Source organism: Emys orbicularis, chromosome 5 (genome assembly GCF_028017835.1).
Source record: "Emys orbicularis isolate rEmyOrb1 chromosome 5, rEmyOrb1.hap1, whole genome shotgun sequence".
Classification (NCBI taxonomy): Eukaryota; Metazoa; Chordata; order Testudines; family Emydidae; genus Emys; species Emys orbicularis.
The window spans coordinates 83359379-83378035 of record NC_088687.1 but is presented as its reverse complement, the minus strand read 5'-3'; the positions used below and the strand labels follow the sequence as shown (position 1 = coordinate 83378035).

Sequence of the window (18657 nt, the reverse complement as noted above, 5' to 3'; positions counted from 1 at the left end):
GGCCTTACTGGGCTCCTTGGGATTCATGTAAGAGATGACCTGGATCTGTGCAAGAATCTCACCGATCCTCCTCCTCCTCCCAGCCAATATCAATTGGCTCTGTCAGAGTTCACAGAGGAAGAAGTCAAACTGGATCCACCAGTCCTGATGGATGTCATCCTCCTCACCTGATGAGGCAGTTACTCCATCATTCCCTCCCCTGCCTGATGACTACACCCAGTGTCAAAAACTGTTAAAGGGTGGTAGTCAAACTCCAGATACCTCTTGAGGAGGTCTAGGACACACAACATGGTCTACTGGACATTCTACAACCCTCTGGCCCCAGTAGAGTCTCTCCCAGTCAGAGGCCATTTTGGAATCCATGGGTCTCTGTGCCATATCCCTGCTTCCTGTACCCCTATCTTGGAAAGGCCTGAAAAGTGTTTTCCATGCCAGCTAAAGGGGTGGAGTTCTTATTTACCCACTCAGTATTCAATTCATAAGTGGTGCAGGCAGCTACAGAGAGGTCCATGATACAGCACCAAGTCTGCTGCATCTGACAAAGGCACTAAATGCCTTGACCTCTTGGGGAGGAGGGTATTCATCAGCTAGTCTCCAATTGGAGTTGCTAACTAGCAAATACTGTTAGCAAAGTATGATTTTTCTGGAATTCAGAGACAAACTTCCCCAGGAAGACAGGGTTCAGTTCCAAGCTCTCATTGGTTGGTGATTGAGAGACCTTCAAGCAGCAGTAGACACAGCTGACTTTGCATCTAGAGCCATCACCACAGCTGTAGTTATGAAGCCTGAATTGTGGCTTAACTCTTTGGGATTCCCCAAGGAGATTCAGAATAATCAAAGTGCAAGGCCCCTCTGGTAATCCTGATCTCTTCAAATAGACTGACCAGTCCTCTTTCCCTCCCCTTCCCACTCTCTGCATCCAGGACAACCCACCACTCTCTGGGCCCCAGCCTTGAAGACAACACCACAAGCAAACCTAAAGACCCAGACATCTTCCCTCCTTCCTGCCCCATCCTATTCCCCCCCCCCCCCAGGCATTTTATCACAAAAGCCCTTATAAATTACCACACAGACAACCAAGGTTTCAAAGACCCAGGTACGCAGCTTCCTCCACCTCTACAACCACTGCCCAGCCTCACCTGTCATCCAAAGGTTTCTTTTGATGGGATGCCTGAGGACTATGTACCATATTGACACATGTCACATTGCCCCCAAACCTTTGTTAGCTGCCTTACTGCCTCCACATTGTTTGTGAAGTAACAGACAAGTGGGTACTAGAAATCCATCCAGTTGGGCTACACAATTGAGTTCTCTCTCCTCCCAGTCTCTTACCACTCCCTTCTTGGGGACCATTGACATGGGGGACATCCTTTGTAGGAATGTGAATGGCCCAGAGATGGGGGGGGGGGGGGGGGAGCATAGAGGAAGTGCCACCCTGATACCAATGGAAGGGCTTGTACTTCCTATAGATCCTAAGAAAAACTGAGGATCGGTTGAGAATTGGTCTCCATGTCAATGAAATACCTTTAGTTGCATATCAAAATTTTGGTAATTCCCTCCCTGGAGGAGAACACATTGGTTTGCAGCCCTTGACATGAAAAAGGCTTGCATGTGGATGTTCACCACTCCCCCAGAACATTTCTCAGATTCATGGTAGAACAAGAGCACTGCAAGTTCAGAATACTCTCATTTGGGCTAGCAACAGAACCCATGGTGGTCATGAAAGTCTGCTCTGTGGTAGCGATCCAGATGAGATGCAACATCTACTCCATCTTCCCATATCTGAATGACTGGCTTCTAACAGGCAGATCAAGCCAAGAGGTCCATTCTTCCTCTATCTTCTGATATCATTGGAAGTTTATGTAAACAAAAGCAAGTCCACTTTGACTTCCACAAGGAATATAGATTTTATAGGAGTGACCCTAGACTCATCCTTGGGAAAAGCTTACCTCCCCATAGACAGACTTCAGGCTGCCGGCAGCCTGATAAATCCAGTCACCCTCAGACTTCGCACCACAATCAGGGTCTGTCTTTCCCTGCTTGGCCATATTTATATATGTAACGCCACTTGCCAGCCTCCGCCTCTGTTGTCTGCGGGCCTGGCTTTGGTCTCCTTTATTCACTGGACAAGGATAACATTTATTTCATGGTAGTAGTCAGTCTTGTAAAAGGTCAATCTGCCATATAACAGACAAAATGGGGAATAGGTGCAGGTAGGACTCCCATCTCTCCCACCCACACATGAGGAATCCATATGGACAGTCACAGTGCACAAGGCACATGCATTTCATGGGAGGCCAGAATGCATATCTGTCTGCTAAAGGTGACAGAAGCCTGTAATGCATTCATCCCCCTTATGTGGTAACATCACATCGAGATAATCATGTCTGATGTTGATGTCTTATAAAAACAGGGCAGTGAGATTTCTGTATACATAGAGGAAGGAATTTATGGAACTGGTGCATCAAGAACCACATCACACTCAGCAACATACCTACCAGGTATGCAGAATACTCTAGGGGACAATCTCAGCAGGCACTCCTCTGCAGACCACAAATGGGAAACTTTTATAAATGTCATGACCAAAATCTTCACCCAGTGAGAGTACACCCAGGGCCGGCTCAGGCTTTTTTGCCGCCCCAAGGGGGGGAGCCGCGATCAGCGGCACTTCGGCAGCAGCTCAACCGCGCCACCTCATTCCTCGGCGGCAATTCTGTGGCGGGTCCTTCGGTCAGGGAGGGACCCGGACGTGCTGCCCCTTCCCATTTGGCCGCCCCAAGCACCTGCTTCGTTCGCTGGTGCCTGGAGCCGGCCCTGGGTACACCATCTTGGGATCTGTTTGCCTCCAAACAAAGAGATGCAATTTCTACTGCTCCAGAGCAGCAGGAGGCAGAGACTCCAGGGGAGATGCCTTTTTGTTATCCTGGATGGATTATCTCAGTATGCCTTTCCTTCCCATCCCTTTGCTACCCAGGTTCTCTGGGAAATCTTGCTACAACAGCACCAGGGGGATCCTCATCACACTCAATTGGCCCAGACAGTTTTGGTTTGACCTTTATGAATGTTGTCCTTTCCTCCTGCCCCTCAATGTTGGGGCTTTCTATTAGCTTGTTGAAGGTCCACCGGCAGAAATAAGCACCTTCCATCCTCCAGCAGAGGGCTGCTCTCTCTACTCACCCTACCACAACTTTGATTTCTGAAAGACCTAATTAGCACCTTCCCATGAGTGATGAAGTGCACACACAGTGGGATCTAAACCTGGTACTCTGAGCTCTTACCAGACCACCCTTTGAACTGAGGGCTACATGTTCCATGTCTCACCTTTCCATGAAGGTTGCTGTCTTAGTTGCTATCACCTTAGCCAGATGGGTAAGCAGATTGGGAGCACTCGTGGCTGACCCAGTATACACCATATTTCATAGAGTTAAAGTCCCTCTTCATCTCCAACCTGAAACTCATCCTAACCTAACCAATTTTCACATGAACCAGCATATTTACTTAACAGTATTCTTTCCACAAACCTCTTGCTTCCAGCACAAAAAAAGCTGCACTCCCTCAACATGAGACTGGCCTTTGGCCTTTGACTCTTATTTGCAAAGAACAAAACTAATTGGGAGAACACAGACTACTTGTTGCTATAGCAGCACGGTTGCATTCAGTCCAGAGACACTCTAAGTGACTCTCTGGATACATTATTCAGTGTCTTCAGTTGGCAGGTATTCCTCTCCAAGATGGGGTGAGGGCCCACTTTTCAAGAGCACAAGTAACCTCAACTGCATCTTTGAGATATTACAATACCAGACATTTGTAAGGTAGCTACTTGGAGCACCATCCGCACATTTACAAAGAATTACTTCTTAGTTCAGCCTTCTTTGGCAGATGCAGCTCTGATATCAACAGTGTTAGACATCCATACCAACTGAATCCTTGCATCCTCCTCCTGTTTGAATACTGCTTACCAACCACCCACTTGTGGAATATACACAGGAACCAGCACTTGAAGAAATGGAAGCTACTTACCTATAACTGGAGGTTCTTTAAGATGTGTGGTCCCTATCTATATTCCACTGCCCACCCTCCTTCCCCTGATTTTTTTTTTTCCAGTAAGAGAAGGAACTGGAGAGGTGTTGGTTCCACACTGCCCCTTATGCTCTCTGTTCAAAGCACAAGGAGAGCAGTGGCACATGCATGAATCAGTGGACATTTGTTACAAATTTCCAGTCTCAGGCATACCCTTCCCTCAGGTGGAATACAGATAGGGACCACACAACTCAAAGAACCTCCAGTTACAGGTAAGTAGCCTCCATTTCCTCCATGGTTAGTCCATTTTTGAAAATGGTTTTGGCTGGGACTTAACCATCTTGTGTAAGCTTTGTGACATTGGTCAACAATGCTTTTCTTCTATCTTTAAAGTTGTTACTTAAATAGTTGTATACAAGAGTTGCCTCTTGGTGGTATAAAACTTAATTTAGCAATGCTGTAAGGCATCTATATCTTCCAAAGAGCTCCACACAAGTGCGAAGTGAAGTATGGTATGCTGGGCTCTAGTGGAGTGACATGTATAGGTACTTCCCCCACTTGTGACACTTCAAACTAGAGTTTTAAAACACTATTGTAGAATATGGTTTCAGGTAATATTTTAACTTGGCAGCTTCCTTAGATTACAAGTTACACAACTCAAAGTTGAATTGCACTGAGCTAAAGAACAAATTAAATGTCTCCATTCTACTTTAAAACTGAAACTATAAAGTGACAAGTATCAAGGTCCCCTAAACAAGTTATTTTTGTTTCAATTGAATAGTTCTATGAAGGCTATGGACAAACTGAATGCACAGCTGGATGCTCTCTGACCATACCTGGTGACTGGACAGCTGGTATGGTTTCTCTAATCTTCTTCTCTTGAGTGAACTAATTTAGTTATCTATTCTAGATGCTGTTGTGGACATCACTTATATTGTCCTTAAAGCTGTCCCTGAAGTACTGTAATGGACTACTTGAGTTTTCTCAAGTGCAGTAGTAAAGGGTTGTTTGAAGACTTCACTTGCAGCAAGCCACCACCTATAACTAGATGTGAACATAATGTTACAAGGCTGAACCATAAGACTACCCCTCTGTATGGCTTTAACGGAAGTTGAAACATGGGTCATAATATCCTTTAGTTTCTGTATATTAACATTATAGGAACTAGATGTCCAGAGAACTTGGATCAGCTGTCTACAAACACGATTTGAAACACTGGTACAGTACCTGTTTCTCTCAAAGCAGATAAGCATTTCTCCTGTTCTCTGATGTAATTACAACATCTAGCTATCTGGTAAGCTAAACCAAATAGCCTTAAATCTGAAATTGTAGCAACTTAAATGTAAGTGTCCTGCTTCTGAATGGAACATTCTACACATCCTGAGGGAAAACTCTCTGGATATGTTAATATGATGTAAAAGTTCATGTCCCAACAGGACATAATTCTGCAGTATCTTAATCTGGTCTCTAGTCAGAAGTCTCAGTTGGCTTTCACTGTGAAATCATGCAGTGTTAAACCATTTGTTGAAAAACAAAATCCCAAAATACTGCCTTGTGGTAATGATGCTTCTGTGGATAACCAGTGATGAAGTATGCACTTTTCTTGTAATACCTCCATCCCCACCTCGGCCCCTGCCCTTAAATTTGATTCCTCCAAGCTAGTACACAAGTATTGTGTTAGCCAGTGTGGGGCTGTGTGGAAAGGAAAGATGGCCTTGACTTGCCCAGCATTGCATTGTCTGTCAGAGCTAAGAGATTTACAGACTCCTGTTAGTAAAATAGTGCTGTAGTGCAGAGTGTCAGCCAATGGATGGAATGCCGGTTTCTGATTTGTTTTTAGACTTAGTCCTAAAACTGTAAGCTTGAAAGGCCTGGTAAGCAACCTGAACATAAATGCGCTATTTAAGGCCAATGTCTGTTCTATTAAAGGTCATGTTGGAGCGCCAATGCCTTGCAGTCTCTTAAAACTTGTTGATGTAGAAGAAATGAATTACTTAGCTGTCCAAGGAGAGGGTGAGGTGAGTGACATTTGAGGGTCTATAAGAGGTTTCTAAAGAGATTTGTAAGGGGTTCTTGTGCAACCTTTCTAGCTATCTGGTGAGCTAAAATCAAATAGCCTTATTTGAAGTTAGTGAGCTTTAGTAGGTGCTTGACAAAAGTAGTTCTCCTGGTCTACTTCTGAGTGGAGGAGTTTGACTAACTGCATAAACACAATGGACCTCTACCAGGGGATATTAAGTCATTCTGCCTCAATGACACTGGAGCAGGCTAATTGTTAAGTTGTACATGTCCGCAATTGAGTATAAAGAGTTATTTGCTATTAACTCTTCTATTACAATCCTGCATAGTAAAGAGAACTCTGCTGGGCTGAGATTTTGTGGCTATAATTTAGAAACTTGCTCCATTTTGGTGCTTCTAGAGACAAATGGGGAAACGAGAACTTCTTCTGAGAACTAAGTTTCTTTTCCTCCACAAATCACTTATTACTAACTTTCTTGCCCATCAATCTTGATTAATAAACTCATTTCAGGTATGTGTGAAAGGACCAAATGTATTTCAAGGCTACTTGAAGGATCCAGAAAAAACAGCAGAAGCTCTAGACAAAGATGGCTGGCTCCACACAGGAGATATTGGAAAATGGCTACCAGTAAGTCAGCTTGTATTGCTTAAACATGCTTTAGTAAAACTAACTTTATCTGTTATGTTGTCAATGGCTGAGTTGCCCAAGGGGCCTTCCATAGGGTTTGGGGCTCAGTTCACGTTTCTCAAAGGTGCTTTGAGATTCTGTTGCAAAGTACTATAAGGCCACATTTGTCAGGATGGTCATGGAATCTGTGACTTCCAGAGACCCCTGTGACATTCTCTGCTTCAGCCCCAGGGGCTGCAGGACTCTTGAGCTGGCAGCCAGTGGGGCCCTGGCAGGGTTCCAGAAAAAGGCGACAGCAGCAACAGGGTGCCCCCTACAAGTTTCCAGGACAGGTGAGGGTAGGGTTACCATCCGTCCGGGTTTCCCTGGACATGTCTGGCTTTTTCAGCTTTAAATGGCCATCCGGGGGGGATTTCTAATAAAGTAGAAATGTCCGGGATTTTCCCCCTTCCCCTCATGCGGAGTGCAGCGTGGCTGATTGGATGGCTGGGCCTGATTGAAAGCCGTTCGCAGCCACTGGGGCCTCTAGCAGCTAGAGTGCCTCCCCCTCCCCTGCTCCCTCCTCCCCCGCAGAGCAGCGCCACAGTGTTTGGCTGCTTGTGGAGCTCGCAGCTCTCCCTCGGCCTGGTGGGGGGGGGCGGGGGGCAGGCAAGGGACAGGGAACAGGGGGGGTTAGATTGGTCGGGGGTTCTGGGGGGGCTGTCAGGAGAAGGGGGTGTAGAAAGCGGTTGGGGAAGTCGGGACAGGGAGCAGGGAGACTTAGATAAGGGGTGGGGTCCTGGGGGCAGTTAGGAGAGGGCAGTCAGGGGACAGGTAGGGGGTAGGGGAATTCTGAAGTGGGAGGGGCGGGGCTAGGGCGGCACCCCATGTCCTCTTTTTTTTGATTGTTGAAATATGGTAACCCTAAGTGAGGGACTCCTGAGGGGCCCTCCTCAAGGTTCCAGTGATGGGCAACAGCCTCATGTGGGGGCGGGGGACACCTTGGGCAAGCAGCTGGGAGTTTCCTGTTTTCTCTTTGGGAAATATGGTCACACTGCAGTTCCCAGCCACTGCGGGCGGGGGGGAACCCCACAGTTCCCAGCCACTACGGTGGCAGGGGAAACCATGGAGCTGCAGCAGCAAAAGTCAGACAGGTCTTGGCTTCTGTAAATTTTTGTTTATTGCCTGTGACCTGTCCGTGACTTTTACTAAAAATAACCATGTCAAAATCTTAGCCTTAACTATAAGTGAAGTTTGAAACAGGAACAAAGCGCTAGCCACTTTTATACTATTGGAAGATGAAAAAAATAGCACTACCCTAGTCTGCCCACTGTATGATGCTGTTCAGGAGGCTTCAGCAAAATTCCTCAAGGCATTTTGGAATATCTTCATTTATTCCAAATTTGAGAGACTTATAGTATTGAAGACGGGTACTTTCAATTATTGGAGTTATTCTATTGGGTACCATAGATCCAAATGGCCTATATACATTTCCCTCTAGCATTATGTAGGTTCAGTGCTATGGCTAACAAATTCAAAACCACACTCTGCCCTTATTTAAGAAACCTCTTGCAACTCAAGATGGGTTTGGGTCTGTTTTCTTGGATGAAAACATGGACCATAAAACAGAAGAGAGTGAGGTGAAACAAATCATAGCATAAACGTAGTGCTTATAAGTGGTACTGAATCTGTCCTGTATACTAAGGAAAGGATCAATGGTAGGAGCCAGAAAAACGGATTAGTGGCAGCATTGAAGCAGTCCTAGGCTATGCATAAATGTGAAGGGACAAATGACACTTTTCACTCCTTTTTTTTCCTCCCTCTAGCCTCAAATAAGGCTTCAGTGAGCAAAAGACTCTAGATCCATTATCTAGCCTAATAATTTGAATGGCTTGTCTGCCTTCCTTTCCCTCTTGCTTTCAGTTTTTCCTTAGAGTGGTATTTAAACAGTGCATACCATGGGACCTCTGTTAAATAGACAGCAAAAATCAGAACAGTCTCTCTAAATCAAGAGTACATTCATCAAAAATTATTCCAGTTACAGGCTTGGAGTAAACTAATGATAGGATTACTGGTTGGTTCTTGGGCTACTCCAAGTATTTATCTTACTGGTATTTAATCTGCCATAGTGTTTGTAAAGCTTTGTAACATGGCTCTACAATGCCTGCCTTCTGTAAAGAGAAATAAATTAAATTCTCTTAACCCACAGAATGGTACTTTAAAGATCATTGATCGGAAAAAGCATATATTCAAACTCGCGCAGGGAGAGTACATAGCACCAGAGAAAATAGAAAATGTGTATATGAGAAGTGAACCTGTTGCTCAGGTGTTTGTCTATGGAGAAAGCTTGCAGGTACGTATCCTTCAACGAGATGCAAATGATAGGTATGGTTATTAATGCAATCTCCCTTTTTAAAAACTGACACTGGGTTAAATTGTATAACTATTTCTCCTTGTTGCTACATTTGACTGTAAATTCAGATTTAATGCCCTAATTGCATCACTTGCATAACTTACTACAGATCTAAGAGACAAGGTGGGTGAGGCAATATCTTTTTATTAGAACAGCTTCTGTTGGTGAGAGACACTTTCAAGCTTACACAGAGCTCTTCAGGTCTGGGAAATGCATTCAGTGGCACAGCTAAATACAAGGTGGCACAGATTGTTTAGCATAAGTAGCTAACATTTCCAGGGACCATTTGAAGTGAAGTGGCCCGTTAACAGCCCTCCTGTCATGGGTTGGGGGATTGGGGTGAGTGGGTGGGTTATACATCGTTGTAATAAGCCATAAATATAGTGCTTCTATTCAGTCCATGATTTTTAGTGTCTAGCCAATTTATGAATTTTAGCTCTCAGGCTCTTTTTTTTTTTTGAGGTGTTGTGCAGATTTCCTTTGAGGATGAGAACTGAGAGGTCCGATAGTGATCATTTTGTGGAAAACATTCACCTTCAGCTTATTTGTCTTCCGTAATATTTCTGAGAGCTCATTTGGGAGCGTAGTGATTGTCTAGCTTTATCAACATATTGTTGGGGCATTTCATGTAGGATCCAGGGACCTGGAAAGTGTTTTGGAGGGGGTAAGCAGAGGTTTTGATCATTGAAGCAGTGGAGATATGCCTACAGGTTTTGCATCTGTTCTGGCAGGGTCCGGTGCTGCTTTGAGTGAGTTGTTTCCTGGTCTGTGGGGAACTTGCTTCTAATGAGCTTGGAGAGGTTGGGGTTAGTCTGAAATCCAAAAGAAAGAGGTTCAGGAAGGATTTGTCAGGATGTGGTCCCACAAGTATGGGTTGTAGTTGTTTAATACCTTTTGTATGGGTTCCAGTGTGGAGTAGTAGGGGACAACTAGGGCTGTGCTGCTGGATGGAGTTTAATTTCTTTATTGAAGCAGGTTCTCTTGGGATATTTGGGATCCAGGCCAGGCTAGACAGGGGAACCGAAGTTTCTGGTTTTGGGTACCAATGAAATGCTGCTTAGGTTGCAAACCTTTCTGAAGGGGAAATGGACTTTTTTTTTTTTCTTTAAACTGAGATTCAAGTCTTTTTTGTCAATCTTTCAACCTAAAATGTAGTCTTTAAAAAGTATCCTTTAAACATGCAGGGTAACTGCTTCCAGCTTCTAAATGTAGAAAGTTGGATATGAAAGTTGTAGTCAACATTTTATGTTGGTTATATGTTACAATAACTTTTGCTTCCCAGAGTTTTTGCAACTAATTATGAAAGTGGTGATCTGCATGTAGACTAACAATCAGTGGAAAACTGGGAGCTTCCAGGAAATTCAGTTAAATGTTTATTCAGCAAATGTGCCTTTTTTATTATTTTTAGGCCTTCTTAATAGCTATTGTCGTACCAGATGCAGACACTTTGTCTAGCTGGGCCAAGAAAAAGGGATTTGAAGGTTCATATGAAGAACTATGCAAAAACAAGGTAGGTGCTCTAAAATGTAGAGTCCAATCATTGGTCTTTTCAATTCTTTAACATGTAGAATGCAACATATGGTATAACTTTATTTTATTAAATCTTGGTAGGACCTCAAAAAATATATTCTGGAAGATATGTTGAAGGTTGGGAAAGACTCTGGCTTGAAGTCATTTGAGCAGGTGAGAAACTCTCATTGTAGCATTTGTGCAATTGGAATTGAATTCAACTTTCAGTCATTACCTGGCTCTCTAAGGGCTAGTCTACACTTACCCGGTAGTTCGACGGCTGCGGATCGAAGTTCCGAGTTCGATTTATCGCGTCTGGTGTGGACGCGATAAATCGAACCAGGAAGTGATCCCCGTCGACTGCGGTACTCCAGCTCGGCGAGAGGAGTACCGCGAAGTCGACGGGGGAGCCTGCCTGCCGCGTGTGGACCGCGGTAAATTCGAAGTAAGGTATGTCGAATTCAGCTACGTTATTCACGTAGCTGAATTTGCGTACCTTACTTCGACTTGGGGGGTAAGTGTAGACCAGGCCTAAATGTATCAATACCTGCATAATCTGACTATGGAGAAACTGCTTTGAACTATATTCTTCATCCCTCTAAGTGATCTGCTAAATATACAATACCTGTATACTACCACATTTTGTAAGCCCTTTTTACTATGGGATGCACTCAAAGTAAAAGTGAATCTAGGTTAATAGTTGTTCATTTTCCAGGTCAAAGGCATTGCCCTGAGCATGGAGATGTTTTCTATTGAAAATGGCTTGTTGACACCAACACTGAAGGCAAAGAGACGAGAACTACAAAAATTCTTCAAGTCCCAGATAGATGAACTCTATACTAATATCAGGATGTAACTGAGGGGAAAATGGGTTGAAGAGAATGGCAAACATCCAGTCTACTGTTGGCCTTCATATTTGTATTGACTACAGCAAACATAGGGAAGGAAACTGTGCAATCATTAACTTGTACAAAAATGGGTACCTGCCATAGGAATATTGAAGAAAATGGAACATTGCCTTACTGTCCAGTTATGTTGCAGACCATTTTTATGGTGACCTACAATTTCCAAAATTAGCCTTAAACTGTAAATGTAACTATGTGATTAAGTTATTTAAACTTCCTCAGCCAAAAATGTGACCTTTTTTGTTAACCAGGGAGTTAACATGTTGCCAGCATGTTCCTGTCTGCAGGATACTTTGCAACTGTCCACTCCAAAGAATTTAGCATATTGGAGAGGTCTCCGTATTGTACTTCAGGGGAGACAGTTAATCATCAAATAAAAAGCTATAGCTGGTAACACTGCTTCTTGCATTAGCCCTAAAATCGGGTAAGACCGTGCCCCATTGAAGAGAACTCAGAAGCTTACTCTTGTGTAAGCTAGAAGTTGAATACCAATCAAAGGAATATACCCCTGTGCAGGAGGTGAATGATGCAATATTGGCTCTCTAAATTACTCCGTTTAATTCTTCTGCATTAGGAAGGTGGATGCAACTATTTCATCAATGTAGCAAAAACTATTTAACACGAGCTTCAGACATAGTTGTGTAAATGGATCCAAACTCTGGAACAAGACTGGATTTTAAAGGAAACCATTCAAGAGGTTGACTGTGCTAATGGCCAGGTAAACTTACACCTTGCACTAGCCATGTGACTCCTGCAATGGGCCCCTACTGTACTTAATCTGCTTTGTTCCATTAATATGCCAGGTGCTCTAAACACAGAATAGCTTCTGTCACTCCCTCAGCTGTCTGATTTTAATGTATGAGCAATTGAGTACCTTGATTGAAATGGGTGGGAGCAGAAAGCAGGATTTTTTTTTCTGTCCAACACTTTGAAGCAATTGGAAGTATTCAGACAAGTCAGCAGAGGAGAGAGAGAGAGAGAGAGAGAGAGACTTCCCCTGAACAAATTCCCACATATTTTATAAAAATACATAAATAAAATCTTAGTCCACTGTTCATTTGGAAAATTGGCAGAATTAAGCCTTGTTACAGATAAATATTGACCACTAGCATTCATTACTGTTTTTTGGAAACATGAATATATGTAAAATACAAGCACAAGGTTTGCACTAAGATTTGTGTGATTGTAATGCATTATTTAGTATAACTTCATACATGTGTACCCTAATTGCACACATCCAAATCAATGCTCTTAGAATATCAAGTAACTTGTTAGATGGGAGTTCAAATGTTTGCTTAGTGTTGGCTATTTCTATGTTTTATAAACCAAAACAATTTCCAAAACCAATGAAGGAAACCAAAATAAATATTTCTGCATTTCATGTGAGTGGAGCACTTATTTTTCAAGGTAAGAAGATAATGGCTAATAATGTGCTGACAGAACATGAAATAAGACTATACATCAGACAACAGCTGTAACTAAACATTTGGGTATCTTAGTAAGCAATGAATCTTCATACTTACAGTATTTGTCATACAGGAGAAGTGGTAGTTCTGGTTGTTTAAACTTGTCTCTACAAAACTAAGACACCCAAGGATAACTTCTCATCTTGGCCTACTGCTACCTACCTACAGACTCTTGGTTAATATGCCTATAACATTAAGACAAAGCATACCTTGTAACTTAAACATACTTCATCAGCATAAATAAATAAATTGATTCCATTCTCAAAGGAAGCACAAAATATCTGCAAATACCTTCTCAGGTCTGAACTTCCTTGCAAATAGCTGGCTGTTGTAATCAGTATGTGGATGCATGAATAAAGGTTACATTCTTAAATATAAACCTTTGGCAATTGTGATTGTCAAAACCACATGGGACTGAAGCTTGATATAAAAGTTGTCATTGCTAAGGTAAATCTGTTCTCTTGTGACATACTTCATAACACCTTAAATTCAGCCTCTAGAACCTTTTTAAGAGGAGTGGTGGGCTTACAACTTTCTTGGTATCTAGTTGACTCATCTCCTTGACCATTTTCAGTCTGGTTTCTTACCTAGGTGTGGACTGGAGACCACACTAGTTGCTCTGGTTGGTGATCTAAGGATAGGAGATCAGGTGTCAGTGCTTTAATTACAGCTATAGCTGTCCTTGGTATCTTATCAGAGTGGTGTCTGCTTATCGGCAGATAAGTTGGGGGATGGGGGTTGATGGGGCTACTGTAAAGTGGCTTTGTACTTCCCTTGCAGTGTTCTGTTAACCAGATGGTAAAACTGCTCCCATCTGGGAGTGTCTTCGGGAACTCCTGCAGAGCTCCTGTCACTCTGGTGCAGTATGTACATGATGCTCTTGGGAGGATAGTGAGGGGCTTAACTGTTGTGTCCCTGCACCTTTCTCCAGTCTGGCCCAAATGGTTGTGACACTTGATGCCTGGGTGACATCAGGGCCTGCATGACAACCTGAACCTCCAGTCCAGAAGAGAGAAATTGGGATGCAAATAGCAAGAATATCAGCCTTTCTACTAGGTGTCTTTCACTTGTTTGGGTTTGCAAACTATAGATCTGTTTGCAACTCAAGTACTACTAAATATCAGGTAGCCATAATAGGACAACTGCCTCACTTAAATGTGTCTAGGAGGCTGCAACTATTCATCTTAAAGGCAAACCTTTGCAATGGTCACCTTCTAATGTTCAGGCTAAACTGACATGAACTCTGAAGGAGCTATAACTTGACAATGTAGAAACTGAAGTTGGTACAGAATGCAGTGGTCAGCAGGGTAAGTGAAGTGTCATGCCATGAACAATAAGATCTCTGTGCTCCAGGACCCACCCTGGCTGTCAGAGTTGATGGGTGGAGTTCAAGGTGCACAGGGACGACTTTTGACCTATAAAACCCTATTAAGAGGATCTACCTGCCCAAGACCATTTCTAGCCACATGGCATGCCACTAGAGTGGAGAATGCCATCTTGAGTGCCTTGGCTTCACTGGCATAAAGAATGGGCTGGTGGCAGAGCATTTTATGGGGCAGTCACAGCCTTGGAATGGGAGTTCCTTTCCTGGTCTAAAATCTTCCACAGTGGAAAGCTCATCAGATTTGAAAACTGGAAGAAGGGTGGGGAATTGTTGGGGGAAGGTGCTGCTGGTGTGTTGCTTTTTAAGTCCTTATACTGTCTTGCTGGTGAGATTATATTCTACTCAATTTTATTTATGCTGGGATATTATTGATCATTATCAAGTGCCAAGAAGGGTACATATCCATATGCTCTCTGCACTCTTATGTGATAAATATTAAAATATTCAACCATACTTCTTTGTTCTGGACACTGATTTAAACCATGTGAGGACTCCTTTGTATCAAGTTAAATCAGTCATCACTTTGCCTAACAATGGTAGTCCTCAAGACTGGTTTTTAAGGGTATGGCCTATAGTGTAATTAGACAACCACAGCTGACCCATGCCAGCTGATTCAGGCTTAAGATCAGGGGCTGTTGCAATCAAACAGTACTTTAGCCAAAGCCAGAATCAGCTGCCCTGGGCCAGCCGCAGGTTTTGTAATTCTAGGGTAGATATACCCTAGATTACCTCTCACTTTGGTTCCTGGATGGATTTACTGAGTTGCGTAACTAATGATACTCATCTTCTGTCTACACTGCAGAACAGTGCAAACTAAGTGTTGGGTTAAAACAGCAGTGGAAACATGGCCACTGTACCAGCTACTGACTCAACAGGCATCCTAGGGTTGAATTTAAGTTTGAATTTGAGCTGCTATCAGGAAGTGTGGGGTTGAAGATTAACTGAAAGCACTGCTATCTTAATTCATGTTAGCTAACTTGAGTTAACACTTCGTGTGTGTGCAGTTATATCCTAAATCTCAGTCCTGTTGTGGTAGTGGCATACTGCACTTCTGTAATAGAAACAGCCTAATAACTAAGGCCTGGTCTACACTAGTCGCCTGAATCGGCGGGTAGAAATCGACCTCTCGGGGATCGATTTATCGCGTCCCGTCAGGACGCGACAATCGATCCCCGAATCGACGCTCTTACTCCACCAGCGAAGGTGGGAGTAAGAGCCGTCGACGGGAAGCTGCGGAGGTCGATTTTGCCGCCGTCCTCACAGCGGGGTAAGTCGGCTGCGATACGTCTAATTCAGCTACGCTATTCGCGTAGCTGAATTTGCGTATCTTAAATCGACCCCCCCCCGTAGTGTAGATGTAGCCTAAGTGCCTTTGAGAGGTGGGGAGTCTATTTAATTGCTGTTAACTCACATGATTAACTCAAATTAATCGCGACTAATCTCAGTTCTAATCGCACTGTTAAACAATAGAATACCAATTGACATTAAATATTTTTGGAAGATTTTTCAATTCACCTCATACAAGTACTGTCGTGCAATCTCTTTATCATGAAATGTAACAAAAAATAACTAGATTTTTAAGTTGCACTAACTGCACTCAAAATAAAACAATGCAAAACTTTAGAGCCTACAAGTCGACTCAGTCCTAATTCTTGTTCAGCCACTAGCTAAAACAAACAAGTTTGTTTACATTTAGAAGATAATGCTGCCTACTTATTTACAATGTCACCAGAAAGTGAGAACAGGCATTTGCATGGGACTTTTGTATCCAGCATTGCAAGGTATTTACGTGCCAGATATGATAAACATTCATATGCCCCTTCATGCTTCGGCCTCCGTTCCAGAGGACATGCTTCCATGCTGATGATGCTCATTTAAAAAAATTATGCATTTAAATAAACTGACTGAGCTCCTTGAGGGAGAATTGTCTCCATCTCTATTTTACCCACATTCTGCCATATATTTCATGTTATAGTAATCTCAGATGATTACTCAGCACATCTTCATTTTAAGAACACTTTTGCTGCAGATTTGACTAAACTCAAAGGTACCAATGTGAAATTTCTAAAGATAGCTATGGCACTTGACCCAAGGTTTAAGAATCTGAAGTGCCTTTCAAAATCTGAGAGGGATGAGGTGTAGAGCACGCTTTCAGAAGTCTTAAAAGAGCAATACACAGATCTGGAAACTACAGAACCCGAACCACCAAAAAAGAAAATCAACCTTCTGCTAGTGCCATCTGACTCAAATGATGAAAATGAACATGTCGCTCAGCACTGCTTTGGATTGTTATCGAGCAGAACCCTTTATCAGCATGGACACGTCCTCTGGAATAGTGGCTGAAGCATGAAGGGACATATGAATCTTTAGCGCAGCTGGCATGTAAATATCTTGTGACGCTAGCTACAACAGTGCCATCAGAACACCAGTTCTCACTTTCAGGTGACATTGTGAACAAGAAGCGGGGAGCATGATCTCCTTCAAAGGTAAACCAACTTGTTTGGCTGAGTGACTGACTGAACAAGAAATCAGGACTAAGTAGACTTGTAGATTCTAAGTCAATTTTATTTTTAAATGCAGTTTTTTTTTTATACATGAACTTACAAATGTAGAATTAACTTTCATGATAGAGATTGCACTACAGTACTTAAGTGAATTGAAAAATACTATTTTTTACAGTGCAAATTTGTAATAAAAATATACACATTCAATTGTTATAATTGAAATTGACATATTTGAAAATGTAGAAAACATCCGAAAATTTAAGTAGATGGTATTTTAAATAAATGGCTACTACTATTGAACAGTGCAATGAATTACATTACACCAGTTTTTTTGGAATCATGTGCCTGAAACTGCATTTACCTGTTTAATCACTTTCTTCCCTACATCTCCTTTTGTGCATCACTAACATTTATTAACCAAGATTGAATTAGACCAAATTTTGCCTTCCTTTAGACCTGTTATCTTATGGAGAGATAAAGGACAGGCAGAGATGTGACTAAGAATAGTAAGCTTTCCCCAATGTTAGAGTAAATATATTCTGCCTTCCCCAAGTAAGAGGAAACCCATCCATCATGAAGTAAAGGTCTGCTATAGTCACTTCATAACTAGCTGTCTGACATTTCTTAATGTCAGAATGTTCATCTCAGGAAAAAGTAATAGGGTGGTGTAGACAGGCTATTGCACCTCCATTCACCTAGCAGTGATGTATTATCCCTACCTACTGACTACTCGATCAGTATAAGTGGATACCAGAGCTGTATTCTAAGATCTTTAAGGTATCACTGCATTTAGTTTATTTGCAATGACACTAGAGCAGGAGAATTAGTATAGTCCAATTTATTATATGTAAGTCTCTTTCTACTAGTTGAAGCACAGATTCTGAAAAATCTGTCAATGGAAACAAGGCACTCTTTGTCTATCGCTGATGTCAAGATTTTATTTGGAAACAAATCAAATCTCGATATGGGGGTGAGTGGCAGCCTTGCAGCTCAAGATGGGGCTGGGGGAGGAAGGATAAATTACTTCACATTTTACATCACAGCTGAACGTGGCTGCAGGATTTGTACAGATCTTCATTTACTTATTTAAGACTAAACTTGAATTATGGCAGAATAGAGATGAAGTTGCTCCCCACATTTTGTTTGTTTACTCCCTGTCCTTTTGAAAAGGGCAGCCAGTTGTCGTTTGCTACATTAGGCATAGGCAGTAGTCTAGTATTGTTTGAATTGATTGGGAAGTCTTAATCACAGTGGGAAGCATTCAAAAACTGTTGTGACTTACCACCAGAGTGAGATGTTTAAGTAAAATCTGCTTATAGAAACTAATATTTCAAAACTATTGCCTGTTTAAATAATTTACAAGTAACATACTTAAGACAGCAGAGTCGTGTGGCACCTTATAGACTTATGCAGCATCCGAGGAAGTGAGTATTCACCCACGAAAGCTCATGCTCTAATACGTCTGTTAGTCCATAAGGTGCCACCGGACTCTGTTCAGACTAACATAGCTACCCCTCTGATACTTAAGACAGTGAACAGCTGCTATTAATTTTGAAAATTAATCTCTAAATTACATTCTAAAACTCAGAAATGGGCCTACAAGCTGAAATACACATTTATCCTTTTGCTAGTAGCCGCCTGGATTACTTTTGGGAGAATAGTTGAGTTCATAGTTTGTGCCAGTGGGATGTTAAATGTCTAACTCTGTAACTCCCATCAGCCTTTTTTTCAAGCGATGAAAGCTTTATGGCCTGAGCCGGTGCCTTTTTCCTTATAAGCATAAGGGCTGTCCTCCCTCGCCAAGTGCAGCCCCCCAGCTCCCGAGGAGGG

At 42.5% G+C, this 18657-nt stretch overlaps 1 protein-coding gene across 1 annotated transcript in view; it reads left to right on the top strand.

Moving 5' to 3' along the window:
* The window catches only part of ACSL1 (acyl-CoA synthetase long chain family member 1), a 57533-nt gene extending 45801 nt beyond the window's left edge, over window positions 1-11732 (top strand). The window contains exons 15-21 of the mRNA XM_065405332.1: window positions 4802-4874; window positions 5950-6038; window positions 6551-6667; window positions 8856-8999; window positions 10468-10569; window positions 10671-10742; window positions 11284-11732. Coding sequence (XP_065261404.1) covers window positions 4802-4874; window positions 5950-6038; window positions 6551-6667; window positions 8856-8999; window positions 10468-10569; window positions 10671-10742; window positions 11284-11424 — 738 coding nt within the window. The 3' untranslated portion in view covers window positions 11425-11732. The remainder of the gene's footprint in view (window positions 1-4801; window positions 4875-5949; window positions 6039-6550; window positions 6668-8855; window positions 9000-10467; window positions 10570-10670; window positions 10743-11283) is intronic.
* The last annotated feature ends 6925 nt before the right edge of the window (window positions 11733-18657 follow it).